The 17198-nt window shown below is 49.3% G+C and overlaps 1 protein-coding gene across 2 annotated transcripts in view; it reads left to right on the forward strand.

Annotated features, from left to right (window-relative positions):
- The window catches only part of WWC3 (WWC family member 3), a 132079-nt gene that overhangs the window by 100413 nt on the left and 14468 nt on the right, over positions 1-17198 (forward strand). For both annotated transcript variants that reach the window (XM_037822058.1, XM_037822059.1), the window contains 6 exons: positions 2615-2857; positions 8720-8809; positions 9632-10191; positions 14462-14582; positions 15388-15462; positions 16291-16377. In XM_037822058.1, the coding sequence (XP_037677986.1) occupies positions 2615-2857; positions 8720-8809; positions 9632-10191; positions 14462-14582; positions 15388-15462; positions 16291-16377 (1176 nt within the window). The remainder of the gene's footprint in view (positions 1-2614; positions 2858-8719; positions 8810-9631; positions 10192-14461; positions 14583-15387; positions 15463-16290; positions 16378-17198) is intronic.

A 17198-nucleotide genomic window follows, 5' to 3' on the forward strand; every position in this document is an offset into this window, starting at 1 on the left:
GAACATGCAATCTTTTGCTTTCTTGTGAAATTTTATTTTATTTTTTAAAAAAAGCACTATCCTTGAGCATGGAAGTGCTTGCCTGGTGTTCAGCACAGCCCAAACGACTTTTCCAAATGGGCTGCATGAAGTGATCGTCATCCAGAGTGTCTTTCTGCTGGAGAGGTTGTCCCCCGCCATGTGTCCTTTCCTGTTTGTCCTGCCAGCCGTGACAGCCACAGTACACTCTTGAATTGGGGCTGTCATTCTCTTCGAGGGCAGCCATGGACAGCAAGCCTTTTGAAATTTGCCCTTTCCTCCCATAATTCATTTCCCCTCTCTTCTCTCCTATAATTCATTCCCCTCATCCTTTCTTCCGGTAGTAGATCCTACCTGAGATGTCCCTGGAAAGGGTGTGATTGGGTGGGACGCCATCTCTGCCACCCTTGGCGGCTTGAATCCTCATGGAACGGCAGCTTGCTTAGGGTGGGCAGCCTCGAGGGAACTCTTGATCTCCCCACCCTTGAACCTCCCTTTTTGCTTCACCAGTTTGAGCAGACGTCTGAAAACTCCAGAGGACGGCTTTTTAAAATGTGCCTGTTTGTAGTCTATGATTAGTGTATGTGACAAGATCATATGGCTCAGTGGGCTCAGGTAGACTTTCCTGCAGATGAGATAAAGGGAAATGAAAAAAGCATGAGGACACAATGAATTTGTCATTCGTGTCTTGTGTATTTATTCCTTTCCTTTGACTTGTCTTGACCGAGAGTAGAGTATTCCAGAAATTTCATGAGGTGTGCTGTCGCACTTGGCACTGCTTTATTTATGGGTCTGCTTGGAGTGTATTTAGCTTGGGCTTCAGCTATATGACCCCATAAATTCTAATTCCCCTAATTAGGCATAGGCGATACCTCAGCCCTGCTCAGCTGCCTCTGTCGTTAGTTTTCTCAGTGATGCCATGCGGTGACATTTTTTCAACACATTTTCAGGAAATTAATTTTTAAGTTAGAAAAGAAATTGTCTAATAAAGTGACTGATGTGAAAGCAGTTTCTTTACCTTCTTGGGGAATTGTACTCAAGTAAAATAAGTACTTGAAGCTAGAACGTGCATACCCTCTTTGTTCTGTGGCTGTGGGTTTTCTGGAGTGCTGATTACGTAGCTGAATTCTTCCTGAGATGGTGTTTCTGTTTTTGTTTTAAACAGCTTTCTTGCGATCTAATTCATATACCTTAGTGTTCACCCATTTACAGTGTACAACTCAGTGGTTTTGAGTGTATTCACAGATATGTGCAACCATCACCACAGTTGATTTTAGAACATTTTCATCAGCTCACAAAGAAACCCTGTACCCTCTAGCTATCATCCCTTTATCCCCCAAAGCTCCTTCTCCCAATCCCCAGGAACCACTGATCTACTTTCCGTACCTGCAGATTTCTTTCTTCCGGACATTCCTAGGAATGGAATCATAGAATATCTGGCCTTTTGTGTCTGGCTTCCTTCACTGGGCATCACATTGTTGCGTTTGATCCAGGCTGGTATTAATGTATTCTTCCTTTATGGATTTGGGAGCTTTAAACTCAGGTTTTAAAGATGCTAGTTTGACTCCCTTCCTCTTAAAATAGCCGTCTGAGAGTTAGCACGGGGCTGGCGAGCTCACCCACGACCTCGGGGTCAGGTCGAGCCTGACGTTCCTTGTTTCTGCCCGGAAACAGGTATCCCTCCCCTGTGGCCATCGACTTCGAGGCCTCAAACATGCCATTTCTGTTTTGAAAGATCACTCTAAAGATACTTGCCACATTTATTTCACATAGTCTCCCTTCAACACTCCCTCAGGACAAAAAAAGGGACGTAGTCTATTTGCAAGCAAGTACTTGGAAATGGAGAGACATGGAAAGTGATCACACAGCCTGCGTTTCTCCCCATTCGGATGTCGCGCTGGTACACTTAGTGAGATTTACCGCTTGGCATCCAACTAGACTACCTCACACCAGTATCAGTGTACCAGGGCCACCTCTCAGTCTTTCCTGTACTTGCGGGCGTGTTTGCACACTTTTTAACTCCTCCAGCACTTGTTGAGCAGTTGCTGTGTGCAGGGATCCTTGGATTTCCTGTGTGGCCAAGGTCTGTGGTGCAGAAACCAGCAGAGGTGACGGGTGCCTTTCTCCCGGATGTTTTCAGGGCAGGTGTTACCAGGTGGGCACGGCAGGGAAGTGAGAAGGATGGAAGCTTCTCGGCGTCCATCTCAGCATTCAGCTGCCAAGAGGTGGGGGTGGGACGAGTGAGCCAGCTCCATCCTGCTCTCTGGCAGCGTCACATTGGAAACCATGGATGTGCAGGAGCACGGGGTCAGGCCAGTTGAGGGCCACCAGCCTCTCTGTCCTTTGAGAAAAGTGGAAAATGCAGTTATTGCCTTCCCAAGTGCTTCTAGACCAGGGGAGATTATGCAAAGGATTTATGCATCATTTTTATTACTCATTGCTTCCAATTACTCTCTATTTAGCGTATAGAGCCTATTCGATTGAATTATTTCAATATTCCCTTAGCAAAGTGGGTTTACACAATCCGAGGGGTGGCGCGAGAATGTGTTCGGATGATTCACCGAGTGTCTTGGTTTCTCCGTGTCTCTCTCTCCAGAGTCTCAGGTATCCAACAGCAGCTGGCCCAGCTGGACACTGAGTCCTGGCCGGGAATGGCCGAGGCCGACAGGGACCGGCTGCAGCTCATCAAGGAGAAGGAAGCCCTGCTCCAAGAGCTGCAGCTCATCATCCAGCAGAGGAGGTCGGCGGAAGATGTGGCGCGGCTGGAGGAGGAGAAGCGGCGCCTGGAGGAGGAGATCCAGCGAGCCCGGGCCACGTCCGCGCAGGGCGCCACCGAGAGGTGGGTGGGCTTGGCCATTTCCGGAGCGGGCAGCCACACAGCTCCCCGCCAAGAACCGATTCCAAAAGCAAAAATGGGGAACTTTTCTATAGCTCTAGAACATTCTTGATTATTCCTCAGAGCAGCTACTGCCTGTGTGTCTCCTTGCCAGCTTGTGGGAAGGCAAGGTGGTAGGAAGCTGGGCCTGCCCCACTGTAGGAGGCTCCTGGCTCCCATTCCATAGTGGGAGCTGATGGAGGAGGGCAGTGGAGCCAGGAAAGACACCCCCATACCCCCACTTAACCCCACCGCTTCCTGGTGTAGGTGCTTGCTGCCTTCCCCAGATTTGAAGCAGGGGCACGGGGAGGTGGGGCAGGCTCTGTTGCCCATTCCTGTCATTGTCAGCCATGTGACATCGACCTTGCTCCTTTGCTCACCAGGAAAGCCTGCTCTTTCCATGGCAGTGGCCCACGTTGGGCTTGTCCTTGGGTAGTGTTCAGGCCCTGTTGCAGTATGGGCAGTGCTGTGCCAGCCCGGAGTCTTCTGTGCTCTTCAGTGCCGAGCCGTTCAGCCTCTGTCAGCCAGTTTCCACCAGCTGGGGTGGGATCACTGATTTGGTGGAAGGCTGGTCTGCTTTCCACATGGAACAGCTATTGGAAGGTTATTTGGAGACATCTGCCGAGCTCTGTGGGAATCCCCCCCACCCCCCACCAACGCCGTTAGTTCACATACCTACTCCTTAAAGCTCATAAGCTGTATCTCCTTATGGAGTTCAGTAGTCACCTGGATTATTGGATCTTATTTAATGAAATCACATGATCTTCCTCCTACATGCTGCGACCTTCATCATTAATCGTTAGGTGGGTCTGTGGCGTGGCTCAGGCATTAGCATCAGCGCAGGAGGGAAGCGCTGGGGTTTGGAGAGCCTGGTTCATAGTCACAGGCAAAGGGAATCATACTTTGCCTGAGATGGCTGCATGCCCTGTCCTCTCATTGCATGGAAACAGTTGACACTGCCTCTGAATGGGGACTGAGGAACTCAAGTCCTTGCCTTTTCTCCTGTGCTTTGGGTTTTTTGTTTTTGTTTTTAGTTAAAGATCGCCTTCTGCCCTACCCTTGGTATTCTCCTGTGAGTGTTCCAGGTAGCAGGGCCTGGGAGTTCCGGGTGGTTCTCTGCTAAGGAGGGTGGATTGGGTCCCGTGAGCAGCACCTGCTCTTCAGGACTCCAACACCCTCTCAGTGCATCTGCTCTTCCCGTGTGGAGATCCCAACACGCCGTGATTGCTGTGGTCCGGGTTAGAAATCTGTGGAAGCTGACAGCCAGTATCACCCTTGATGCCGGGGTTCAGGGCCTCGGTCACCAAAGTGGCTCCAGGTGGCCTGAGTCCTGGGCGTCAGGACCGCGGTGTGAAAGAGGAAGCACGCTCTCGGCTTCCACATAGGGAGTGGGTTTGGCCTGGGTTAAAAAAAAAAAAAAAAATGGAGCTGGGTGCCTCTGGAACTTTCCCATCTCCTCTGGACCCTGCCTTTTGTTCTGGAGTCATCTTCTCCCTGTGCCTCTGTGGTCCCTGTGCCAACACCCCATGCAGGGCTGCCCAGCCCCCCAAGATAGAAAGTCCCCTTCCATCCATTTCGGTTCCCTCTTCCTCAGAGCTCCTCACTTCAGCGGGGTTCGGGACCTGGCCTTCCAGAAGCAGGGCATCATTACTTTGGGTCCCTTGCCTTTAGGAGGAAGATATTAAACATTGGGCCTCAAAATGGGCTTGCCTTTGTGGTTGTGGTGGGTGTGTGGACAATAGGGCAGGATGTGTGGGAGCTGGCCTAGGCCATACTTGGCCTCTTGCCAATTTTTCTCCAGCGGTGAAAGGAGAAAATATCTTTAAAGCATAGAGGAAAGAGCCCTAAACTGGGACTGAATTAAGTTGAGTGTGTTTCTCGAGTCGGCCGCTCAATGACTTTGGCCAAGGAGAAAGTCTTGGAGCTGAGAGGCACCAGTGCTGCCCCCGGGCCCCATCTTCTCCTGTCTCAGCTTCACTGTCGTCATCTGTCACATGGCAAGTGTGAGCCGGCTTAGTGAGTATCACTAGGGGTTGGAGGGGTGAAAATCCTTGTCCCATCCCCCTGCCACTGGTCAGTGACACCCTGTGGGCGTCTGAGCCACGAGGAGCCAGTGTCACCGGCGGGACCTTGTTCACTTCCTGTGACGTGGGAGCAGGAGTGAGTCTAAGACTGGGTAGACACTAGATGATCTGTTTCTTAAGACCGAATGGCGTCCTCTCTTATCGAAGACACAGACATTCTGGTGTGGCAGGCATTTGTGCAAGATACAGATATTCCCCCCGGGAAACTCAGGGCTCTGTTGCAAAATGCCAGCCTAAGAAATTCTTGCTCAAAGGGAAATACTTTTGTTATCTATCTGATTGTGAAAATGAAAGAGTGATCAAAAAGCAGAAATGTGGTTTTTTGGTTCAACTTTGAGTCACATTTTGCTTTCCGTCACAATTTGAAGACATCTATGCCAGTAAATTAGACTTGGTGATTTCTCAATCCGTTAGCTTGTTTTTCTCCTCCTCTTCAGAGCTGTGGTTTGTTTTCTTTGACGTTCATCTCCTTTGAAGTGGGTGCTCGAGGCTGTCTCCTTTGGGGCTTGGGCCCTGGCCAGTTTTTTGCCAGTAAATGGTCTCATTGCTTTGTTGATTTGTTTGTTCATTTATTCACCTGTTTATTTAAACAGTTGTAGGTTTACAGAAAAATCCTGCAGAAAGTACGTAGTTCCCATGTACGCCCTCCCCACACGCATTTTTCCGTTACTAACATTTTGCATGAATGTGGTCCCTTTGTTACAATTGTTGAGCCAACATTATTGTAATGACGTTATTAACCGAAGTCCATCATTTCCATTAGGTCTCAGTTCTGTGGTTGTTTTTTAAACTTTTACTGTGAACATATATTCAACATAAAATTTCCCATTTTAACCACTTTCAAGTGTGCAATTCAGTAGTGTTACTTATATTCCCCATGTTGTGCCATGTCACCACCATCCGTTATCAGAACCTTTCTGTCACCCCACACAGAAACTCATTATCCCTTTTCTAAGCTGGAAACTGTGTGCAGAAGTTAGGCAAGTACTTACGATTCCTATTTCTATAGAACAACAGACTAGAAATCATAGCTTATGGCTTACCCAATGTTTAGACATCTCACTAATCAGTGGCATAGCCTAAAGTGAACGTCCCTACTTCTGTTTGCTGAGGAAATCATATTTTTAAGCTTCTACAACTTTCAGAATAACCAGCATAAAATTAGACTTGGCGTTCTCTTTCACACACACACTGCGTGCTCTCTGCCTCCCTCCCTGTCTCTGAAATGCACCTGTTCAGTATAATGACAGGTGTGACATATTTGATACAAAGGAGTAATTGGTTCTAAAAATTTTGTTACTAAGGATAAAACAACCTGAAAATATCATGATTAAGCAAAGATGATCTAAAGTTGCTGTGCTGCACATATACATGCGTGTCTGTATAAAAGTATATAATTGTAAGTGAAGACAGATGGCAGGAATGGATGGATTTGGCAATTGGGTTGGAACTCTTGCCCTGGTCACTGAAGAGTGAAGCCAATTTTCAGTGAGAACTCAATGTAGATTCTGTTAAATGGGGATTTGTGATAATCAAACCTTGACTGGATTGGAATTTCTGCCAAAGGGTTCAGAAAGAACTCGATGAACTCCCTGGCCCCAGGCCTGGGTCCATTCCGTGCCACGCGTGGCTGTCCATGACCGGTGGCTGTCCACGGAGGATGTGCCCCTGTCCCTGGGGCCCTCCCTGCAATGGCGGCCATCCTGTGGCTGTGAGACGCGAGACAGAGTGGGTTCAGCGTTACAGCCAGAAGCCCCAATGGGCCTGGTTTGAAACCCCCCCCCACACTTCTAACTCTACATCTTCTGAAACAGAATTTGAAGATGGGATTTTTGAGGATAAGCCCTAAGTAGGAATATAAATATAACATAAAATCCAGAACATGTTTAATTATGAAAGAACAATCCCCCCCCCGTCCCCCGCAACACAGAATAACCCCCGGACTGAAGGGCAGGGCAGCGTGTTGTACTGCTCATGCGGCTTTGCTAAGTGCCTGGACGGGGCTGCAGACGTGCCTCACTTCCCAAGTTGCTTAACTCCTCAGGTATCGGTTTCCTAACTGTCAGCTGGGGATAGAGACCCGTGAGCCCTAACGGACGAGCTCGTGCATGTCAAGCACGTCAGGCAGCTGGCAGTATCGTCAGCCCCCAGTGGTCCTGAACTATTGTATGATGTCATATATCTCCTGTTGTATGACATTAAAAAATTAAAATCATTCAGCAGAAATTCAGAATTGCTTTCTTAAAAGTTATTTGTAATTTATACAAGTAACCAATTAAAATATTTTCCTTAAAAATTAAAATATCATTGGTAAATTAATTGTTTTTAAAAAAATTATACTCAGGAGAGTTGCTTACAGCAGTTCTCAAACTTATTGGTCCCAGGACCTCTTTGTACTGTTGAAATTGTTGAGGACCCCCAAAGAGCTTTTGTTTAAATGTGAGTGGACAGAGGGTTGCTTGGGTGAGTGAGTGGATGGGTGGACAGGGAGATGGATGGGTGGATTTAGAAATTAGAGCCAAGAAATTTAAAGAATATTTATTTATTAATTCATTAAAAATCATCATAACCTCATAGATGTTAACATAAATAACATATTTTTGAGTGTTTTTTTTTTCTTTTTAACTTAATGAGTAGTGTGGTATAGTTTGACATTTTTGTGAGTCTCTTTAATGTCTGCCTTACTAGAAGATGGCGGCTTGGCGTGTAGCCTGCTGTGAAATATTGCTGTGGTTGAAGTATCTGAAGAGTCTGGCTGCATATGGATATGTAGTCAGGGGAGTGGGGGTTTACTGGACTCCTGAAAGGGGTCTTGGGGATCCCTTGGGGTCCTCAAACCACACTTTGAAAACCACTGGTTTAAAGATGATGTCCAACTTCTTTAAAGTTGGTTGTGTAGTGGCTCTAGTTACCAAGACATTCGATTCATCAGCAAATACCGTGGTCCATCCATGCCAGAGCATACAGGGAAGAGTACTTTTTTTAACTATAAATCCAGCAGAGCTCTATCTGGGAAGAGTTTGAAGTTCATTTGTATCTAGGAAAAGCAAAGACATGTTAGAATTTACAGATTATGGCATAGGATGTGGGAATCTGGTTTGCTTCAAGGAATTCTGGTTGATTACTACATGCTCTGCATTTGAACCCATCTTCTAGGCTCCCATTCGTCTGTCTGTTTCCCCACCCTCCTGTCCGTCCGTCTACCTATTGATCTATCTCTCTGCCACTCGTCCACCCCTCCTTCCACCTCAAATCAATTTAGCCACCCATATGTCCTTCCATCTACCCACCCACCTGTCCATCCATCTATCCACCTACCTATCCATCCATCCATCCATCCACCACCCGTTCACCTGTCCACCCATCCACCCATCCTCCTGTCTTCCCACCCACTCATCCGTCTTCACATCCATCTATTCACCCATCCATCCAAACACCCACCCACTCATCCTCCCATCCACCACCCACCCACTTATTCGCCCATCCCTTCATCCTCCCATCCAGTCATCCATCCATTGAGCTTCTACCGTGTATCGGGCGCTGTTCAGGTGCTGGGGATAAAATCTCAAACAAGACAAAACAATCTCGGTTACCTTGGAACTTCTAACCTAAATGCGCTTTTAAGAATTATTAGTTTGTTGAAACCTAGATCAGTTTTGAGGAATTTATAGCTGAATTTCTCGTTATGAGAATATACTTGCTATCTTTGAAATCCACCAGTTGGCTCTTTCCTTACCTCTAGGATCCTACTTCAGGAAAAGAGAAATTGTCTCCTTATGCAGTTGGAAGAAGCTACCCGCTTAGCCTCCTATCTCCAGTCCCAGTTACAAAGGTAGGTTACTTTAAAGGAGAAAACTACCCGTAATTACCATGTTATGATGACATTTCCATGAACTTCATAATTCCCTTGAGTTTGGATTTTCTCTTACTGGAACTTGGAGCTGCAAGGGGCGTGAACACAGAATGGGAAAGTGGACAAGTTAGATTTTTTAAGGGAGCCTGTTAATACATGATTCAAGGAATGTAAGGAGAACCGAATTTGACTCCAGATAACAAGTCCGAAGTCAGGTTTATCTAAGGAGTTCTATAATCTAACTCACAGCTTCAGAATTGTATATATCCATTGACGCATATGCACATGTACATTTTTGTTTTTTGATTTTTTAAAAGGATATGAATATCTTAAAAATAAGTAAGGGTGGGAGGTTCAATAATAGCCTGCTTTTCAGGTGTTCACCATATCGGGAAGCGGATTATTAAGGTCTTGTTGTGACCTCTTTGCTCAGTTATTCCTCCTCACAGCCCCATGAGATGGGCGCTCTCTTCCCCCAGGCTCCAGGAAGCAGGTTAGAGACTCAAGAGGTTAGAGACCTTGACCAAGCCTGGTCTGCTAGTATGTGTTGGAGCTGGGACTTGCACTCAGGCACCCTGGCTCCGGGGTCCTTGCCTGTGACCACTGCTCTCCAGGGGCATGAAAAAGGAGGAAGGGAGGAGTATCACTGAAGGGAGATTGAGATGCTCCCAGGTGGGGAAAATCCTCCTGGGGGGATGGGAGAGCCAGCCTGCAGGTCCCTTCCCTCGGCAATGGCCGGCAACCGTGAGTGGCACCAGTCTGCAGGCTGGTTTTCTAAGCTCGTGCCCTCTCTCCTTCCAGCCTGTCTGCCAGCACCCTGACCGTGTCCTCGGGGAGCAGCCGGGGCTCCCTGGCCTCCAGCTGGGGCTCGCTCGCCTCCAGCAGGGGCTCCTTGAGCTCCGTCAGCTTCACTGACATCTATGGCCTCCCGCAGTATGAGAAGCCCGAGGCGGAGTGCGGCCAGCTTTTGCGCTTTGATCTCCTTCCGTTCGACCCCCTAGGACGGGATGCCGCCTTCTCAGATGCCCCTGGCCACCCGGGCTTCAGCAAGCCACGGCGGTCCCTGGACACACCCCAGTCCCTGGCTTCCCTGTCCTCCCGCTCCTCCCTGTCCTCTCTGTCGCCCCCGAGCTCACCTTTGGACACCCCCTTCCCGCCGGCCTCGCGGGACTCCCCACTGGCCCAGATGGCGGATGGTTTTGAGGTGCCAGGCCTGGGCGCCCTGGACAGACTGCGGGCCCAGGCCTCTGCGTTGGGGGATGAAGACCTGCAGGGCATGGCGCCCCTGCCACTGCACACACTCCCGGGCGACGGGGAAGGGCTGCGCGAGCGAGGACCCCAGCTGGCTCCCCCGGGCACGGGTAAGTGTCGGCACATCCACTGGGTTTTCACTTCTGGGGTGAAAGGTTTAAAATTCAGGGAAGAAAACATGTACAATGTCAGTGAGGCGGGCCGGCTTTTCAGTCACAGAGCCAGCTCTGAGTCCAGGAATCTTGAGAGGATGCGGAAAGCTGCAGTTTTCTCTGTGGGTCTTTCGGCGTCTGTAGAATTTTGCTGAGTGTGTGTCATGGAGAGAACATTGAAATCGGCAAAGTGGTCTGGCCCAGAAATTTGGCCTGTTTTCAGAAAGTACTTAATTATATTGAAATTAAATTTTTACTGAAAATTTATTAAAAAGTAAGAGCCACCTAGCAGTCCATATTCAGAGGCAGAGAAAAGAGGGCCAGGGCCCTAACCACCTCTGCAGGGCTGTGCCAAGATGGAACATTCTCTGCAGCCAGTGAAGACCAGCAGGTGGGCTGACTTCTGGTTGTAGCAGAGCAAAAAATGTCTACATGTTTATCGCTTTCACTGCATCTTCATCCTCTGTTTTCCTAGTTATCAAGGACAGAATTCTGTAAAACATGGAAATGAAAATACTTTGGGAACATTTCCACAGCTGTGCCAGTAAGCATTAGTCAGTTCTACAGAATCCGTTTGTCTGGTTGTTTGCAAATCGGGAAACACGTAGCCAGGTGGAGCTCCATTCCTCCAGCTGGCGTGTCCTCAGCTCCTTCTTTGTGCCAGGGTCTGTCAACTTGTAGCCCTCATGGAAAACCAAACCGCCACTCCAGAGAATATTCCGGCTGACAGCTGCTACGGCTAGTGCACAAGGCAGCACCTGGGCTGCGACCCACTTCCTCTTGCCCCCGTGTGCTTTTTTGAGCCAAGCCCCCCAGCAGCTTTAACTTCCAGGTGCTAGACAGGGTCAAGAACAAGGTCGCTCACCCCCAAAGTTCAGCCCATGTAAATAACTTTTACTCACTCAGCAGAAATGTTTCAAGCATTCCGTTTACGCAAACACTAGATAATTTGTATAACACTGTAGATCTCAACCAGGGGCGATGTTACCTGCCAGGGGACATGTGGCAGTGTCTGGAGACATTTTTGGTTGTCCCAGCTGGGGGCAGGGAGGGTGCTACTACTGGCTAGAGGCCAGGGATGCTGCTGAAATAAACATCCTTCCATGCACAGAACAGTCCCCACGTCAAAATATTATCTGGCTCTAATGTCAATAGTGTTGAGGCAGAGAAATCCTGGTGGTGCCCTGTTGAGTGATTTAGCAGCAAAGGGTAGAAATAAAACTGGAATATGAAACCAGTGCGGGGCAGTGGAAGGAACTTCGGGGCAGCAGCGTGCAGACGTGGAGCCCAGTCCCCACCCCGTGACCAGCCCTTGGTCTGAGGCTCGGATTCCCCATCCTCGCACAAGGTGAGCTCTCCAGTCCCTTCCCACCACCAGCTGCCTGTGAGTTACGCAGAGAACAGCAGTCTCCTTTACCACTTGGATGTCCAGCCAGAGACACGGCGTGTTCTAAGGCAGCCCCTGGCTTTGTGGTCTCAGTTATTTTGGCATTTTCCTCTCCGTCTTTGCAAACACACTTTCCATATCCCTGGATAGTTTCTGTAATGCATGTACATGTGTAACCTTCATTCACCTTGTTCTTTATAGCCACAGGTTCACATGTCCATTTTTACTCCTTTCATTTAAAAAAGAAATATAAAATCAGGGCCAAATCTCTTAGTCACTTTTTCTGTGTGCCAAGTGTTCTTTAAAGGTTGAGATATGAGAATGTCAGTGCGGTTGTACAGAAAATCAGCACCGGCTAAGGGCCCCTCTTGGCCAGAGGAAAGACAGGGTGGGAGGGAGAAGAGCTGGCTTCATTTCTGATCATCGCTGTCTTTATTTTTCCCTTCCCATTCTCTGGCGGGCAGACCCCGTAACTGTCTGAACGTACCAGTCTCCGAGGCATTTGCTTCTGCTACGTTTTGATGCTGCCCCCTGGTGGTGGATCCCTGCATGACGTCACTTGACGTGTCCCTTGTCTGAACTTGCATTTCCAGTCTCCGCGATGGGTCCTGCCAGGTGCCCCCAGAGGGCCGGGTTGGGTAACCAGCTTCAGGCATGGGCACAGGGGCACTTTTTGCCTCCCTTGCTCCTTGCGGGAACACCTGGGCCCAGAGCTCTCCTAGCTTCGTCAGGTTGGCGAGGGGCTTGGTGCTCCCATGTCCCCCCACCCCGCCCATTTGTGGGAGGGTGCCCAAGGCCACATACCCCCTCCAGCTTGTCAGTCTTGCCAGGAACAATGCTGTCCACGTTGGGCCCCAAGCGAGTTTCTTATCAAATTCTAGTAAGATGGTGTTCAGTGCTTGCCCAAACCTGCTAGGCAAGCTCCACAAACCACTTCTCCCAGGTGTTTTTAAGCAATCTGAGGGGTGGCAGTGGGGCGATAGACTGTAATCGTTAACCTTGTCACATTTTTAGTGCACTTTTGTCTTCCCTGGATTTTAAAAGCCAATTATGTTGTGATTTTGAAACAATTTCCCTGTTTCATCTACCCGTTAGTGTTTGCTCCAGATCTGTGAAGGCAAGCCTTGACTTTTCTCATTACGTATGGCTGTTTTTATTACAGTCATACTGTCTAAAATTCTTGGCTTAAATTCTATTGTTTTTCACTTTGTGCTTTCTTTTTTTTTATCTTGTTTCTCGTGCGGCACGGCAGAAGCATTCACTGTAAGTGACCTTGGAATTATCCTTCCCCTCTGTTGATTAGGCTGTGGGGGCAAATTTCTGTAGTGAATAATTTATTTCTTATGGCCGGGAGGTGGCCCAGGGGAGCGTATCTTATAGCTGTACTCAAATGGCACTTATCAATTATTGAACTATTTATTTCCTGTAGATATACGTGTTTATGTTTTTATATATTTTTCCAGACTTTAGTGGCTTTCCTTATTTTAACATGGCAGCTGGAGACTTTGCCCACTATTTTGGTTGGTTTTCTTCCTTTTTATCAAGCAGTATGAATGCACTTAGGTCTCACGGTCTGTCTGTCTGTCTGTCTCTTTCTTCAATGATGAAAAGGTCAGGGATTGAAAAACAATGCCTGCTGAAGATTTTCTGTGTCTTGCTTCCTTGGCGTTGCCCCCATAGTCAGCCTCATGTAATTGAAAGCCAGGAGCGGGAGCCTGGGGTCTGCAGCGTGGTTTCTTCCATGTGTGTTTTTCTCACCCAGAGAGGGTCAACTCTTGCTGCCGGTTGCTCAGGGAACTCAGTGACTCCATCTAGGGCTCTTGGACAAGTAACTCCTTAATTTCTTCTCTCTTCATCCCCTTCTGTTGTAAAAATGAGAGAGAAATTGTGTCACAGTTGCACCCTCGGGTTCCCTGGAGCTGCTGAGGATTGTTGCATGTTGCTCCTTCCTTAAGGGAATTTAAAGCTCTGTCTAGGGTCTCTGCGTTTCAGGACAGGGAATGAAAACAGCAATTGGCTTCACTTGCTGGTCCCATTGGCAGCTCAGGGCCGGGCGCTTGGGCACTTTGCACCTGGCGGGGTTGAAGAGCAGAGCTGGACTGAGGAGAGCTCACCCACAGTCTGAGTGGCAGTGCCTCCAGCCAGGCCGGGACCGGGCCAGCTTTTCGTTTCTTGCTGACCGGGGAAGGAGACAGATCTGCTGGGCTTGCCTCCCAGGCGTGGCGTTGCAGACCTTTGGAAGTTAACTTTTGGTCTCTGTTTGAGATGGTGAAACTACAGCCCTCAACCCTGTCCCGTTGCTTGTCAGTAGTGTTCGAACCCCAGGGAAGCAATTCTGGAAGCAAATCTGGCCCGTGGGGCTGCTGGGGGGGATGGAGAGAGATAGGCAGGTCTGAGCCCTGCTCCCCAAACTCCCAAGACACCCCCTCCAGTCTCTCCAGAGATGCCTTCAAAGGCAGCCCAGTAGATGGACGGTCTGTGCTCAGCTGTGTCCTTTGACCTTCGGGTCACTCAATTTGGTTGGGACACAAGGTTGTGATGTTAAAAGGCTTCCCGCTGTCATCTGATGTTCTGTGTGTTCCTTGAGGATATCTGATTCCAAGTGTCTTTCTGGAAAGTTCAAAGAGCTTTCAAACAAGTAGCCAGAAGTCCATTTCTTCCATTTTTCAACTATAAAAAGAGATGGGTCTTTAAAAATAAATCTGTACATATAATGGCGTGCCTGGGGAAGATTTAGTGACCTAATCTGTGCTCTAATTTAGAGCACTTCTTTCTTGGCATGACAGCCCCCAGCCTCCCGTGCTTTTGTCTCCTGACGCCTGGTGTCCCTCTTGTTTGTAGCGGTGACTCTTCGTGAAGACAGCGCCAAGAGGGTGGAGAGGAGAGCTCGCCGCGTCTCTGCGTGCCTGTCAGACTATTCGCTGGCCAGTGACAGCGGGGTCTTTGAGCCTCTACTCAAAAGGTCAGAAGCCCACCGAAGCGGTGCTTCCTCCTCCCCGAGCAGACTTACACCCACACCCTGTTACCTTCAAGTATCGCACACAGAGGGTACAAACCAAGACAGCCGGGGATTGGAACGTGATCGTATACCCAGGGGCAGACTGGTGGGTGGACTAGTTTTCTAGCTTGTTTCATCTGTACCAGGTGGGGCCTTAGACCCCTCAAAGAAACCACCTTTGCATTCTCTGTGGTGTTCAGGGACTGGCTTTCTGATGTTTTAGGAAAATTTCTCTTTCTCTCTGGCTCCGGTGGATTTAAGCCCAATAGAACTGGAGAAGGAGAATCAGTGTATGATTGAGATCTGCTTCTCTAGAAAGGAGACCATTAATTAGCAATTAATTCCCTCCCTCCCTCCCTCAGCTCTAGGAATCACTTTGCCGTGACAAACACTTTTTGGAATTTTGTGCTTCATTTTGATTTCCCATGTTTGGGGTTGGTGGTTTCTTTGGAGAGTTGTAACTCTCAGGTATCTATTAGACATTTCACCTAATTGCACGTTTCTGCCAAGTTAATTTCTGAATGTGGCCCTGAATATCATGTGGTTCTGAAGAAGAATGCCAAGTTATTTTCTAAGAAAAGCAGCACTTTGTAAGTGGGTTTCCCGTGGATCCCAGGGACCTGTCAAGCCCTTTCAGACAATTAATTCCAATGGCGATTTAATGAAGATCTTCTTAGTAGGAAGCGCTCTTCACAGAGAGAGCTTCTGTAAAACCTTGGATAACGATTCCCTTTGGAATAAACCTGGTGAATTTCCCCGTTGGCTTTAGGAATGAAGATACCGAAGAGGCTGTGCACGGCGACACCTGCAGTCACGAAGAGCCCCAGATCCATGTGGGATTTTTGTGAGTACAGATGACACCTCCCCTGTTGGTTTTAAAGATGATCTGGATATTGGGGCACACCCAGCGAGTCACGCCTCCACATGCAGGGTGAGGGAGACAGAGGGTGGATACGTGGTCCCTGGGGCTGCTCCCCCCATCCTTGACACCCCCAAGGCTGCCACGACTGGGCCCACGTGGGGAGGGCAGAGGTGCTGTAAGGAGTTCTGGATTAAAAGCTGGGGAGCTGTCACCTCACAGAGCTGGGGGTCAGGGGACCTCAGCACACTGGGTGCTGAATGTCCCTGGTGAAGTCCCACTTGGGGGAAATGAGCAGACATTTCTGCCAGCACTTGATTCCGTTCGCTGCAACACAGAGAGCCAGGCTGCTCCCCCACCCCCCGGGTGAGTAGGCGCGAGGTTCGCTGCACAGCGCTTTTTGGTTTCTAATTACAGTTTCACAAAAGGCTGGGACCAGTAACGTCCTCCCTGGCAAGGCAGGCTGCTCCTATCCCAGTGTTCTCTGTTGCTCGCTCTTGCCATGCTAGTCCGGGCTTTCTCCATCTCAGCTGCCCTGACGTGGGGGCTGGCTCATGTCTGCAGGGGGATTGGAGGGGGGGAACGAAGGCTGCCCCATGCACCGTAGGACATCAAGCAGCACCCCTGGCCTCCCCGCACCCACTAGCTGCCGGCAGCGAAATCCTCCCCTCAGGTGGTGACATCCCGACTATCTCCACACATTGCCAAGCGTCCAGGACACAGTTGCCTGGTTGAGAGCCCCTGGGCTGGTTCTGTCACAGGGACTCCCCCACTGGGAATGTGGGGTTCCTGAATCAGTGTTCCCCTTTCTAGGCACGATAGTGCCAGCGAAAGTCTCCTCGTGAACGTGCTCCAGCTGAAGAACTTTGCCGGGATGGCTGTGAAGGAAGACTGCAAAATGTGAGCTCCCAGCAGGCGAGGGCCGGGGCCTTCCTTTGAGAAAGGAAGGAGGGTGGGGCGGGGACAGCTGATGGTGCCGCCCTCGTGTACACAGCACAGCTCCCTCACCTGTTCTGCTTGGCAATTCGGGGAGTGGAGAGACCATTGTGGGGGGGCTGACTTTATCGTCAAACACCGGGGAATGTCCATTTGAAATATAGGCTTGTAAATTTGTGAAAGTGTCGAGTGTATTATTTCAGGCAGGTGAAGTTGACGGAGCCAGGCTAGTTACAGGCGGCGGTGAGTCTAACGAGCTGCTCGTCGCCGGGGATGGCTGGGCTGACGCAGCCACGCTGGCTCCGTGGTCCGATGAGATGTGCTCAGAGGCCGCTGGCTGGGTGGCTTAGCCTTTGGGCTTGTTGGTGGGAGCACTGACACTGAGCTCGGTGGCCCTTGATGGATGCCAGACAAGGGTCCCGCTTACCCAGGTGGGCACTCCCTATCCGACAAGCCTTTTTTTTTTTCCATCGTGAAATTTTAAAAAAATTTTCCTTTGTTCCCTTTCCCCCCACTTTACAAGATCTCAAATTTTACTTCATCCATGCTGTTTATCAGCTGTGATCAGCCTGGTAAAACCTCAGGGGGAATAAAACCCCACAAATCAACTGTAAATCTCAGTGTCCCTCCCCTGTCATTGCTACAAGAATGACAGCCGGGTTAGGGTAAGTGTGCAGCACTCACTTACTCTCGACTATTCTTCCTCTGAGAATCTGCCTGGATGCTGGTTGTGGCCAGCTCAGGCCCGAGGGGTGTCCCCTCCAGAAGCTTCTTTATGGCCTCGT

Source organism: Choloepus didactylus, chromosome X (assembly GCF_015220235.1).
Source record: "Choloepus didactylus isolate mChoDid1 chromosome X, mChoDid1.pri, whole genome shotgun sequence".
In the NCBI taxonomy this organism is placed as follows: domain Eukaryota; kingdom Metazoa; phylum Chordata; class Mammalia; order Pilosa; family Megalonychidae; genus Choloepus; species Choloepus didactylus.